This window comes from Macrobrachium rosenbergii, chromosome 34 (genome assembly GCF_040412425.1).
Source record: "Macrobrachium rosenbergii isolate ZJJX-2024 chromosome 34, ASM4041242v1, whole genome shotgun sequence".
Classification (NCBI taxonomy): Eukaryota; Metazoa; Arthropoda; class Malacostraca; order Decapoda; family Palaemonidae; genus Macrobrachium; species Macrobrachium rosenbergii.
Genome location: NC_089774.1, coordinates 9,919,827 through 9,932,921, shown reverse-complemented (window position 1 = coordinate 9,932,921; position 13,095 = coordinate 9,919,827). Strand labels below are relative to the sequence as shown.

Below are 13,095 nucleotides of genomic sequence, written 5' to 3'. Positions count from 1 at the left end.
CACACGCACACACACACACACTCAAAACATACGGCACCTTTTCATACATGACTTTCCTCTCACTACCTCTGCAATAATCATCAGGAGACGACTAACCTTGGAGTAATTGTTGTAAGCAATCAATGTAAAAAAAAATTATCACTGTACCACAATTCAAAGATAAATCGTACGGCAATAAAGAAAGGAAAAGAGAGGAAATATTTCTTTGGCTCTTTCTGGTTACGGCCCTTAAATGCAAGAAAAATCTGAAATTGAATACATACAATACATACAGTCAAGAGCGCAGCGATTACAAACGGGTAATAGTACCTTACCTTTGAATGAATAAACAAACCATTCAGGCATAGTTTCGAAAGCCTACAGTTTCTTTCTTATAAATAACATCATTCATAACTCCAGATCTATTGTATATACATCAATGCCCTACACTGTATATGTAAGTCCTCTGCGACAGGTACTCGACTTGAGAGGCTGACCCAAACTGAATGTGGTTCCATATTTTAAAAATATCTTCCTAGGAATATTAAGGTACTGAGTTACTTTATACACTAAAGTACTGTACATAGCGCTTTATATACAGTCCGTGGCCACACCTGGTCAAAGTCTCAGCTCCTACACAACTAGTAATCTGAGTCTTCTTCGTCCTCCTCCTCGTCCGTCTCCACGTCCTCTCCGGTATCTTCCAGCTCGTCGTCTGCGTCTTCTTCCTCCTCCTCTATTTCGTCCCCCAAGAGCTCCTCGTCTTCCATGTCTTCGTTCATGTCGTCCTCTTCCTCCTCTTCTTCCTCTTCCTCCTCCTCCTCTTCCTCCCCCTCATCATCCTCCTCCTCCTCGCCATCGCCATCTTCCACATCTTCAACCACGGCTGCCTTACGGTAATCGTCATTCCCATCGTCTTTGTTTGGATCTGATTTTTCAATCGTGTCCACAACTGCAGTCGGGATTCCTCCTCCTCCTCTATCTCCCTCTTCTTCTTCTTCCTCTTCCCCTTCGTCATTTGATGGCACCCATTCCTCCTCGCTCAAAGACGTGTCGGAGAAGGCTTTGTCGGCTTTGTCCGTCCGACCGTCTTTGAGCACCTCCTCCTGATTCTCCATGGTCCCCTTCTCAAGCTCACCACTCCTCTTCTTGTGCCTTGTGACTCTCAGTTCTTTGTCTTCCTCCGCGTCACTGTTTTGACTCTTAACCTCTTCGAGTTTACTTTCCTCATCCTCGTCCAAACTCGGGCACACAGGCTTGATGTAATGGCCAGCCAGGTGCTTGTACAATTCGTGCTCTTCGAAGAATTTTTCAGAACACTCGCTGCACTCCAGGACCTTCAATTGATGGCAGTTTGATTCCGTCGACGAGAAGGATTTCGCCATCCTTCCAGCCTTCACCGGAGGCCTGCAAATGTGGGTTTTTATATGCATCCAAAAGTCTAACCTATTTGGAAACCGAATCTTGCACAATGAACACAAAAAGTCCTCCTCCAGGTCTTCTGAACTTGCCCCCTTCAAAATCTTTTCTATATTGAAATTCCTCTTCCCTATGTGGTGAGCGTATTTCCTACCTAGCTTGCATTTACAAATCCAGCAAAAATTCCTATACTCAAATTTTTCTAGCAGGTCTCTCGGCACGAGAGCGTCCCACATTTCAAGGGTGCAATAATGTTTACAAACATGCTTGCACAAGCACCACTGACTCTTGAAGATGGAGCCGCACAAGTGGCACATTTCGCTCGTGTCCAACTTCCTCATTAGAAAGAACCTGTGCGATGAAACGACGTGTTGCACAGCCTCGAAGTTCTTCTGGAAGACTTTCAAACAGCGTGTGCATCTCATCATTTCCTGAGGGTTACCCTTCCTAAGCAGGGAAGACACTTCTGTCGGCTCGGCCTTCACGGGGGACTCCTCGACGTCCTCCTCTTCCTCGTCCTCGTCTTCGCTCTCTTCGTTGGGCTTGCAGATTTCTTCTTTGAATTCCTTCTCCTGCACAACCGGCAGGAGGAAATGCGAGGCCATGTGCTTGTTCAGGTCGGTCTTGTCCTTAAATTTGAGCATGCATTCACTGCAGTCAAGGTTCTCCGTACTTACGTAAACAGGCTGTTCGATCGCTGGTTTCTTTTTGGGATATTTATACAAGTGAAGGTTAATATGTTTCCAGAATGCGTGTCTGTCGCTACAAACAGCATCGCACAACGTACAGCTAAACTCAGGCTCCTCTCTGAGCTTCTTTGAATTGCTCGTCAGGATTTGTTCAATCTGAGTATTTCTCATGTTCAGATGCCTACTGGCTTTCCTTCCAAGCATGTTATTGCAAATCCAACAAAACCTCCGGTCCTGAGAGACATCTAAAATATTTCGAGGTACAAGGTCATCCCACATACCCAACTCGCGGTAGTGGTGTAAGAGGTGTCGGCAAAGGAGCATGGGCTTCCTGAAAGCCTTGTCACATATGTGACAGATCTGAGTTTCAGCGACCATGTTTTCTAGAACTGACTTATGATACTTCTGCACGTGACTGACGGCCTCCTCCTTATTCGCAAACTTTTTACGACACCGCTTGCATTTCTGGAAATGTCTCTTCATGGGGGGTTCATTACCGGACGACAGTCGAGCGTTGAGCGAACACGGGGTTCTTTTGCTGCCGTCCCGCCGAGGCCTCTTCCTACCGCTGTTCAGAGTCGAGTCGGAATCGTCGTCGCTGTTTTCCGACTCGCTGGCTATCTCCTCTATGTCCGAGTGAATAAGGTGCGCGGCCAAGTGCTGGTGGAGCTCCGACTTCTTCTTGAACTTCATCGGACACTTGCTGCACTTCAGCCGCTTACCTCCCTCCACGTTCTTGAAGTGCGACTTTGAGAGGTGAAGTTTGATGTGCTTCCAGAACATCAACCTGTCCGGAAAGGTTTCGTCACACATGGAACAGTTGAATGGTTCTCCGTCTGGGTCTGTGGAAGATGTGGCGAGGAGGTTTTCGATTGTGTTGTCCCTTCTTGCTGCGTGGTACCTGTGGTTGGTCATGCCACCTGTCTTGCATATCCAGCAGGTGTTCCTAATGGTTTCCATGTCAATGTCCGGAGGTATGAGCGAGTCCCACATACCCAGCTCACTATAGTGGTTGAGAATGTGTTTGCAAAACGCCAAGCTGGACAGAAAGGTTTTCCCGCACACGTGGCACATCTGCGGCTCTCTCGTCATGGCTGTCAACGTCGTTTTGTGGTGCGTTAGAACGTGGTTGATGCCGTCTTCCTGGTATTCGAACGTCAGCGAACAATGTTTACATTTGTGTTTCATACCTTCCTCCTGCTTGATGAATTCGGAAGGGTGTGTTATTTCCTCATCCTGACAAATTTCCTTTTTGACCTGGACTGGGATTACATCATTCAGTGTACCTCTATCCACACTATTCTCTTCTGAATAGTCATCGGTTATTTCCGTATTGTCAATGGTCGGGTTTCTCTCGCGTAAAACCATCGGGGTTTCCGGGGTCGTGTTTTCGTCGAGCACAACTTCCTTTCCCTTTTTATTCCAAGGGCCACAAAATTTGATGTGATTGCTGTACTCCTCCAAAGTCTGGAACGACGACTCGCAGAAACCGCACTCGTGCGAGTTGACCGGGCTCTCCTTCCGCACGTGCTGCTCTTCACACATGATCAGGTGGTCCATAAACGTCGCCCTAGGATACGACTCCTTACAGTAACGGCACGTCAGTTTCGAGTCGTCCTTGTTGTGAACTTGCAAGTGGTGAGCGGACTGTTCTTCTTTTGTGTCGAACAGCGCCAAGCACAGGTAGTGACACCGCAACTTGTTTTTGTGCGCTGCGATCTGATGCTGGAACACTTTCTTAATATTAGTCCTGGTGGTATTGCACAACGGACAGGTGGGCTTCTCCCGGTGTTTCTGCTTTTCGTGCTGACGAAGTTTGTTGTAGGACTTGAACACGGCTCCACACTGGTCGCAGGGAATCCTTCTCACGTAACTGTACCTGGTCGTTCTTCTGCCCGCCATTTTGATGTCTTCGCTCATGTCATCGTCGAGTCGTTCTGTTTTTATCGACCGTATTTCCCTCATGGACAGGTCGTCTGACACGGATGTCGACGGCATGGAATCGACTAAACTGTCCTGAGGCCGAACGGGTGGCAGTAACGGGGGAATTATATTCAACGAAAAGGGAGAGGTAAGATTTGAGAAAGGAGCCTTGGATTTGTTGCTCGATACTAAATCCTGCAACATTGACTGCATGGGATTGTCTGAGCCGAGGACTTCTACAACGTCATCTTTGGTCCCATACGTAGAAAACCCACTGTTCCAGCTGTAAGGCTTCATGTCTCCCATGAGCAAGTCTTCATCCGTGATCTTGCTACTGGGTACCCCAAGATGCTGAGCAATGTGGATCTTCAGTTCACACTTGTTCTTCGTCTCTTTGTTGCACAAATAGCAAGTGAAGGAGCTCTGCTCATTATCCGTTTCGTTCTCCTTTTCTTTAACATTTTCAAGGAGCTGCCTCTCGTCTTTACACTTGATAAGTTCTCTCGTTTCCGTCACCGGTCCGTTCTGCACGTCGGGCGGAGCGCCCCCGTTCATTTCGTTTTCCGCGACGTTCTCCGTCGGTTCCACTTTGATCCTGTTCTCTAATCCGCTGTGCTCCTGAATCAGGTGGTCCGCGTGTTCCTCTTCCGTGTTGAAGTCTGCCGAGCAGGTCTTGCACTCGTACAACTTGTGGATCCTCTTTTTGTGAACTCTCTTTGTCCTCGGAGTTGCGAACAGTCCCAAGCAGATGTTGCACTGCACTTCCAAGTGGCTCTTCATGTGCTGGGCGAATCGTTTCTCGTCTTTGCTTTTGAAAGTGCACCACTTACACTGCTGAACTGGCCTGTGCGATATTATGTGCTGCAAATACGCCGGCGTCTTTTCAAACGTCCTCCCGCAGTGCTCACATACCTTGACTTTGGAAGTGGATGCGTTTGCCTTCGTCTGATCTTGGTCTAGATTGGACGTGGAATTAGAGTTCGAATCTTCTGGGAAGTCCGGTTTGTCGCAGGATGGTGAGCGTATGGATGACAAATCTGCAGAGATAAATATCTTTAGGAAGTCGTAACGTTACACCACAGAAAATCACAAATACAAAATACTCAACTTGTGAAAAAAATGTAATGGGAATGAAGAAATGATACACCTTAGCGAGCAAAAAAGGAAGAAATCTGCTTCTTTTATTTTGCAAAATTAACCTGACTTAAATTTCATTACCATTGTTACTACTACATTTTAGATTTGTGCACGTATGGAACGACACTGAGGTGCAATGAACTACTCTGTCTATGCCTCCAGAATACAATGAAGTGTACCTAAGGCGTCACATCGGACAAAGTTCGTCGAACAAAGCTCGATCGTGTGGACGCGGCTTAACTGACGAGAAATCTGTGAGGGGATTTATCAGACAATGTTGATACAAATGAAATGAAAAACAAATGGACAACTACTGTAAAGCGTGTGCACGGAGAACATTTAAAAATGAGAGATCAAAATTAGGGAAAACTCACATGGCAGTAATTTAGTATTACTGGCCCTCTGGTTCAGAGGCTGAAAAACAGACCGATATCTCCAAGGTTGAGATAATCAAGCTATACCGTATGTTCTTCTTCGAGTAGGTATATGAATTGCTGAATTAGTGTTCCAGCATGGTCTGAGGGTCAACAAATGTACAGTAGTCGAAAATGGGACAGTGGGTGTTAAAATCATTGGCAAGTACACTGAAGTCTTGACAATTTCGTAGAATCACTAGAAGACTTAATTTCCCATTTCTTTGGGCTGATGGCTTCTATTGCGTACTGCAAAGGTGTTATTTTATCCATGTGCAACCTGATGAAAATTGAAAACCTGCACCATTTTGTCAGAGTACTCTCAAAGTTTCTCCGTAAGGGATTTGTTGATGTGCTGAGGAATCTTCCATTTTACTGCATTTTGAAGTTTAGCCTCTCCAGCAGACATACTAACTTTCCTCTTTAGTATTTTCAATTCTGAATTATTTTCCCAAAACCTGACGTGTCTTGCAGGACAACAGTTTACATCTCAGGTTGATGAAATGGAATGGATTGGAATATGAAATTTAGGCTTGAAGCCAAGCACTAGAATCCAAGGGATTATTCAGAGCGAAGTTGTTGCAACTCCACTCTGTTCAATGATGCTCCAATCAATGTGTAGCACATACTTCCAAACGGTGGCATCTTTTTTGGGTACGACTACTTTACAACACTCTTTGCCCTGTAATCGTTTACGAATAATGTATAGGGTCTTACTTTTTTCCTTTATTATTTCAAGTACTGTACCTTATTTCATGTGGTATGTTTTGTCTTATGAATTTTATCATGGCAACTTTCAACAGTCATTAGTCATTTTATCATACACCTCAGGACCACACGCACATGGAGTACTAAATATTCTCTTCTAATCTGGTGGTCTTCGTCTTCCTGGTTTACAGGAAGGATTAGTTCCTCATATACAGTTCAGTGTGTCAAGCTTTGTTAACCTTAAATCAAAAACTTACTTCATTCACATCTTGGAGGAAAATAGACGGGTTTTGCCATATTTTTCAATCAACCACTCGTTTGTTCTATTCAGAACGTCACCCCCTTGGTATAGGGAACTGCATCAACAATTTCTTCTCTAAATCTGCAGATGATTATGCCCACAAATCGTTGGCAATCTCGACACCTCCCGGGACAAATTAGCATACACGAAAATCGGAACATCACATAAAACGAAACTTGACAACATGCAACTGTTTTGCTAAACAGAACCAACTACACACAAACGACAGCATTCGGGTGAAAGAAAGCCAATGGTTTATTAAGCACATGCATTACAAAAGTAGTACATTGACTAAAAGAACCTGTACAAAAGATCAAAACATCACCTGGCACTAAAGTATCCTCCATTTCAAAACAGAACACATATATTATACCTTAAGAGATATGCTGTAGATTTATGTGAAATACAAAATTGCTACATTTTCATTTCCTGCCGGCTCTGGGGAAAGTCATTCGCATGCCTGCTACAGCAGTCCTACAGCGTTTTTGTTTTTACGTCACCCAAAACCGGAAAAATAAACAAACCGACTCACCTGCTATAGAACTACTTTACTGGAAAATGATATTTTCTCATGAATCTTTATCTTCCTCTCCCCACTCGAGCCAAACGACTGAACTGTAATCCCACGCAAGACTGAAAATCATCGACTACAACATACTTGCATGCGATGTGAATTTCCATACTATTCCCTACACTGTATAAAGAAACCTCCAGATATCTGCTCGAGTGGTATTGTATATGCTTTATTAACTCCCAACCAACAACCCAAAAGGTAACTTCTTACACAATTATGATCATTAAAAGCACACCGCTACAAAAATCAGTCATCAGGGATTATCCACACGCTTTGGTGGTTCTACAGAATTATTACCCTGTGAACTTTCCTGAAAAGCAGATTCAAAAGTACCCTGAGAGACTAATCACTGAACCATTCCTTACACAAGCACACAGATTAATGGCCTTTCTTTCGACGGCCTTGAATACACCTGACGTTCTAGCTTTTATCCTAATAGCTTTTCTGATCTCAAAAAGAGGCCAACTGATGCTTACACATTATCTCCTTGTCTTACAGGTTTTAGTGATCTATCTACCTTATCTAGTCATCAGGATGACGTCAGGAAGGAAGGAAGGAAGGATATCAATATGGGAGAAATAGACTATGACTGGAGGTCCAGTAAAAGGGGCCTTAAGTAATGCACTAGCCCCCCACAGGGTGAGGATGACAAGAGAAGGGGGGGGGGGGGCTTTCACATCTCGCAAACCACTGTCGGAAAGTAAGTGTAACCTCTCAATTCTTGACAGTTCTTACACCAGTACCAGTATCCTCGTGAACTCAGGTACTCAGTACTACCAACTTAGCTATGGTGGACCCCACGTTAATCATTTTAAACATCCACATCTCATAATTGCTTTTCTTTATATGTTACCAGATATTTCAATCAGTTGTCCCTTCATCAATTAGAAACTCTCTTTGATGGAATTAATCATCAGACACACACAATATTATTTACGTTCATTTTTAAAGTTTTCCCTTCATGAGGTTAAGGTGTGAAATTAGTTCCACTCAGTGTCTCAACATTGCAACCTTACTGGTTGAACTGCACATCTGAGTAGATTGTTAATGATTCCATTTTTATTATTTTTTTTCTGGGGATTCCTATCAGTCTTTGTACTACTTCTCATTTTGTAATTGTTCCCTGTCACATAGTGAGGAAAATGAATGCATCCTCAAAAATCTTTGCCTCCCAGGAGTCGTAATTTCTAGACTTTGAAACATAGGTCCATCTTGCACTTTCAATCACAATTCATCCGCAATATACTTAGCATAATTTCAAGTCTCTTGTGTACCCTTCCGATCAAATCAAAACCAGGGATTGTGACTACTTGATAGCATACAGCAGTGCTCCGTATTAGTGTAGGACCCAGTTAAGTCAGCACAAAAAGCAGGGAACATCCCCACACTTTGTAAGGTTCGCCTAGGCATCCATACTTCTTTGAAGTCACACAATTAACAGCAGAAAAAGCTGGAAATGGGGGCACTATGTTGTACCTCTAGACTCGAAGGACTAAATATTAATTCACAAGAAACAGGCGGAATTTTACTAACTTCACAGTACAGGAAAAGAAATAACAGTTCTTTGTCTCGGCTTAATCTATAGTTAGGGTTACTTTTCTAGGTGTTTCTAACCTATTTTACAGTTCTTCTCGTACTTTGTTTTGGTAGATGTTTTTGGGACAGATGCCCATCTGACAACAACCCTCCCTGTTTATTCAGGCTTTGGATAAATTCAGCAATTTGTAATTTTTAATCAACAATGCTTTAACAATAAACTGAGCTATGAAGGGTAAGCCATTATTCAGAGAGCACTAGATATGCAAATAACAAGGCTAACAAGAGAATGGGAACAGAGTAAAACCTAGAACTGAAAGGCGTTCGGGCAAGAACTGACAAGTCTAACCTTTATTCTTTGGGTAAGGTCAGAATTATAGCTAAATTCTAATGTTTTTGCGTAAGGTCTGAACTACACCTACACAAAACGACTTGGCATCTGTTCCAACCTATAAAATCAAGAGAGGATTGAGGAGAGAAACAGCCACAATATATAAATATGTTTTATTAAAAATTTACATTCATGGAGACACCACTGAGAGCAGACTACCTACAAAAGGCTCTACACGTACTTCAAAAATTTTAATTCAATATAACTGACAAGTTACGCTCTACATTGTTATTGTTTTGACAGATTTCACTCCCGAGAGATTTAGTAGTTTCTTTTCCTTTCACGCAGTTTGCGATGCCTTTTGTGGAATCTTTCGGCTGTGGTCAGACAAAGGCGGCTGAGTTTTCGAGTGTTTGCGTGGGGGGGGGCAGTCTTCGCGAGACCACGTAAGTGTGAGATGTCGACGGCTTTGTCAGTGTGAGGTTTGGTGAGGGGTGAGTGTGTGTCACGCTGTGATTTTAACACAATACAATATACAAACAAAAACTCTTTAAAACTGTACAGCAATGGTGACAGAAATGGGAATTTTAGTACACCATAATCATGACAATTATGACCAAAGTGTTTTGCTAGGATATTCACTAATCAACGTAGCTTGGTACAAGAGTTTACGTTGGTGAACTGTCTCCAAGTGTTAGTGACAGAAATGGGAATCTGAGTAAGGCATAATCACGACAAGACCAGAATGTTTTGCTATTCGTAAATCAATGTAGCTTCAAGATCAACGTTCTGTAAAAAAAAATTCCAATTCTGAATAATATATTTAAACAAATTTTTAATGAAAACTTGGACTTCACACACAGTGAACGACAACCACGCTGGTCATGTAATCTGGTCTTTGAAATGCATGTAGAGGAGTGTTAAGTGTGTCTGCGTTGAGCCCTGTCAAATGTAATTCAGCCGGATGACCATCTTAAGAATGTTAATACAATTGTAAAAGTTTTGGAAATACTGAAGGATTGTAGGTGAGATTACTGTGCTAACCATAGCCCTTCTGAAATGGACATTTCTAAATCAGTTACAATAAAAATACTTTGTAAAAACTCAAATGACCTCCTCGACTCACGACGATTTTCTCTACGGTGACGACAATACAATGTATCGAGACTTCGAAAAACGAGGAATCGCAAAAAAAAAAAAGACCCTCCCTGTAGTTCCTTTAAACCTAACCTTCATTTAATTCAAAAAAGGAATTCAAGTACTTGAGCTAAACTTGTCCCGTTCCTACCCAAGTCAAACTAAATAGACTAACTGCAATATAAACTTTAAAAAATATTAAACAGAAAAAACAACTTTTGTATAATAAATTACAAAAAAAGGCTTCACTGGTAACAGTGCAGACAATGAATATTGGAGAGCCGCAGACTTCCTACCTCCTTAAAACCTACAAAATGTACGTAAACCAGGAAAGAGGGACACACTGTGTAGCAGGTAAAGTTCACTACTTAAAATAAATAAACTGATCTTTTCATTGCAGCAAATACTTTGGGAAAGTTATCTTTTCATTGCAGCAAATACTTTGGGAAAGTTAACTAGTCTAAACCAAACCTATTTTGAAACGGAAACCGGTCAAGGATGATTACAAACAAACCAATCAAACTTGTAGCCAATCAACCGTGTCCTGGTGTAGAGGACGACCTCTGATCGTGAACGTTACACATCGTTCAAAACAAGCGAAAACCATGTTTTTTTCCCTCAACGGTCATGTGAAAGATACCTATACCATTATGAAAAACTGCAAAACAAAGATTTTTTTCCAGTCAGGTACACAAACAAACAAGCACACATCCTTGCAATTACGGTACATACGACCTAGTTTATGAGAGTACACAACGGCAGGTTCTGGCGTGGAGTAAAAAAAAAAAAAAAAAAATTAAATTAAAAACAAATCTGTAAAAACGAAAGGTTACCGGGCATCTAATCTGAGCTAAACTAGCCTACGCTTTGTCTTTGGTTATTTGTACAAAAGTTCAAAAAGAAATGAGGCAATTCAAAGTCACTGAACGAGAGCTAAGGCTAACTTTGGCTAACACTAACCTAACTCGACATCTCGCCACCTACTGTAACACCTGAAAAAAAGAAACTTTTTTTTTTTTTTGTATGAAATTCACCGCTCAAAACTGGAATGTTGCCTTCAAAACATCACAGGCATTAAAATTTCAAAGCAGCTCATGTATAATCTCATAACCTAGAGAAGTACGTACGCAAAATGAACACGTACACTCAATGGCAAAATAAATACGCACCCATGACAATGGCATGTGTCCTACATGATATAAAACTTGGATGAATTCAACGGAAAATAATATACAAGTTTCCATACATCTCACAAGAGACGGTTCGCCATCAGTAATAAATAACCTAGGTGTGAAGAAAAATTAAAGCTTAAAAAATTGTCAATATTACGGTACAAGACACTTGACTCGCCTAAAAACATCAAGGTTACAAGTACAGTCATAAATTTCTCCTCGTTTAAATTTACAACTCTATATATTACAGAATCTGGGTTCACACCGAAAATATCCCGAGTAACTGAACTCACCCACAAGACGTCACTTTTGAGACACCACACCTTCTCAGCCGCTGTTGCTTCACGTTTCTTACATAACTTGTTAGCAAACACTACGACAACTAGATTACCGAGCTAAAACAGTACTTAAAGAGTTCAACATCCTTTCCACAGCAGCAAAGGACTGCAGACGAACACAAAAATTTGGATTCACACACTACTAGTACACCATACATGTGCTTTTAACTTTTTTTTTTTAAGATCACAAAATACTTGTAACTTGAAGGATGACTTTTTTTTATTTTACTTTACAAACACGGTGCAAATTACTCAAAGAAGAGATTTCAGAGTCAGGACTCGGCCACTGACACCATCTCTGGCAGTGAGATCAATTACATTACAAGGTTGGGGGTGCACTGTAATCCAGAAGATTTTTTTTTTCCTTCCTAGCCTACCGGTTGGCAAAATATCAACTTCAAAAGCTAATGAGAGTCTCGAAGGAGTTTCCAAAACGATGATCACCATCTACGCTCCAATCGAAATGCTCTGTAGATCGACTTGCGCAGCAAATTTTCCGATACAAAATGATGAACCACACCGCCGAGTTGCGATTCTCAACTCTTGCTGGCCCGTGGGATCTGTTCGGCACAGAACGCCAATGTACAAATACACCCCACGGGACCGGCGACACTGAACGTTCGGCTGATTGCACTGCACTGAATTTAAAGTTTTCCAATTGCACTGGTTGAAAATTGCACTGTTGTAGTAACATGATCGGCTGCATACATGTGAAAACTGTTAGCAGAAAGAAGGTCTTTCGTATACTTTCCCCACCGGTCAGCTACTGTGCAAGACACACCGTTTACAAGACTCAAGTTGTGTGGTCTTTAAAAATTACAAACATAGCCCCACGATTTAAGAGATGTTGCTCACAGTGGCTCTAGGATTTGATCGTTTGAGAAGAGCGCCTGGTCAGAATGGCATGCAAAAATTGGGGAAGCTTTTATAGATAATTACTGACACATGGAAACTGTTGTTCAATGGTACCTGTAACCATAAAAATGTGCCCTGTACACAGAATCGATTTAGAAAGTTTTGAAATCTTCGTGACAAACAATTAAATATGTTAACTATCAGACGAAAAACGAGTTAATTAGGTAGCTTGCCTGCTAATAATAATACACACTTAATAGAGGACATTACTTTTGATATTCTTGAACATGAATCAAATACATTTGAGAAAATAAATATTCCACTACATGAATCCAGCATTATATGACTATGTTCCTCACAAAACAAAACCAACGTGGAATAATAATGCAAGATTTCCAGAATTTAAATTTGGGTTCGTGGGCCATTAAGATAACATAACAAACTGTTGTTTTCCGCTTCCTTAAATTCAATGAACTCAATCTTAAATAGTACTGATAACTACAAAATGTACAATACTTAAATGAGAACCAGTAAAAAAATAAAACATAAAATTCTTATGACAGGATTCATCGAACAGCAATTC

At 41.7% G+C, this 13,095-nt stretch overlaps 1 protein-coding gene across 1 annotated transcript in view; it reads right to left on the bottom strand.

Annotated features, from left to right (window-relative positions):
* Positions 1–486: 486 nt before the first annotated feature.
* Positions 487–13,095, bottom strand: part of LOC136856031 (uncharacterized) — a 37,333-nt gene continuing 24,724 nt past the window's right edge. Inside the window, exon 6 of the mRNA XM_067133584.1 lies at positions 487–5,047. Coding sequence (XP_066989685.1) covers positions 621–5,047 — 4,427 coding nt within the window. The 3' untranslated portion in view covers positions 487–620. The remainder of the gene's footprint in view (positions 5,048–13,095) is intronic.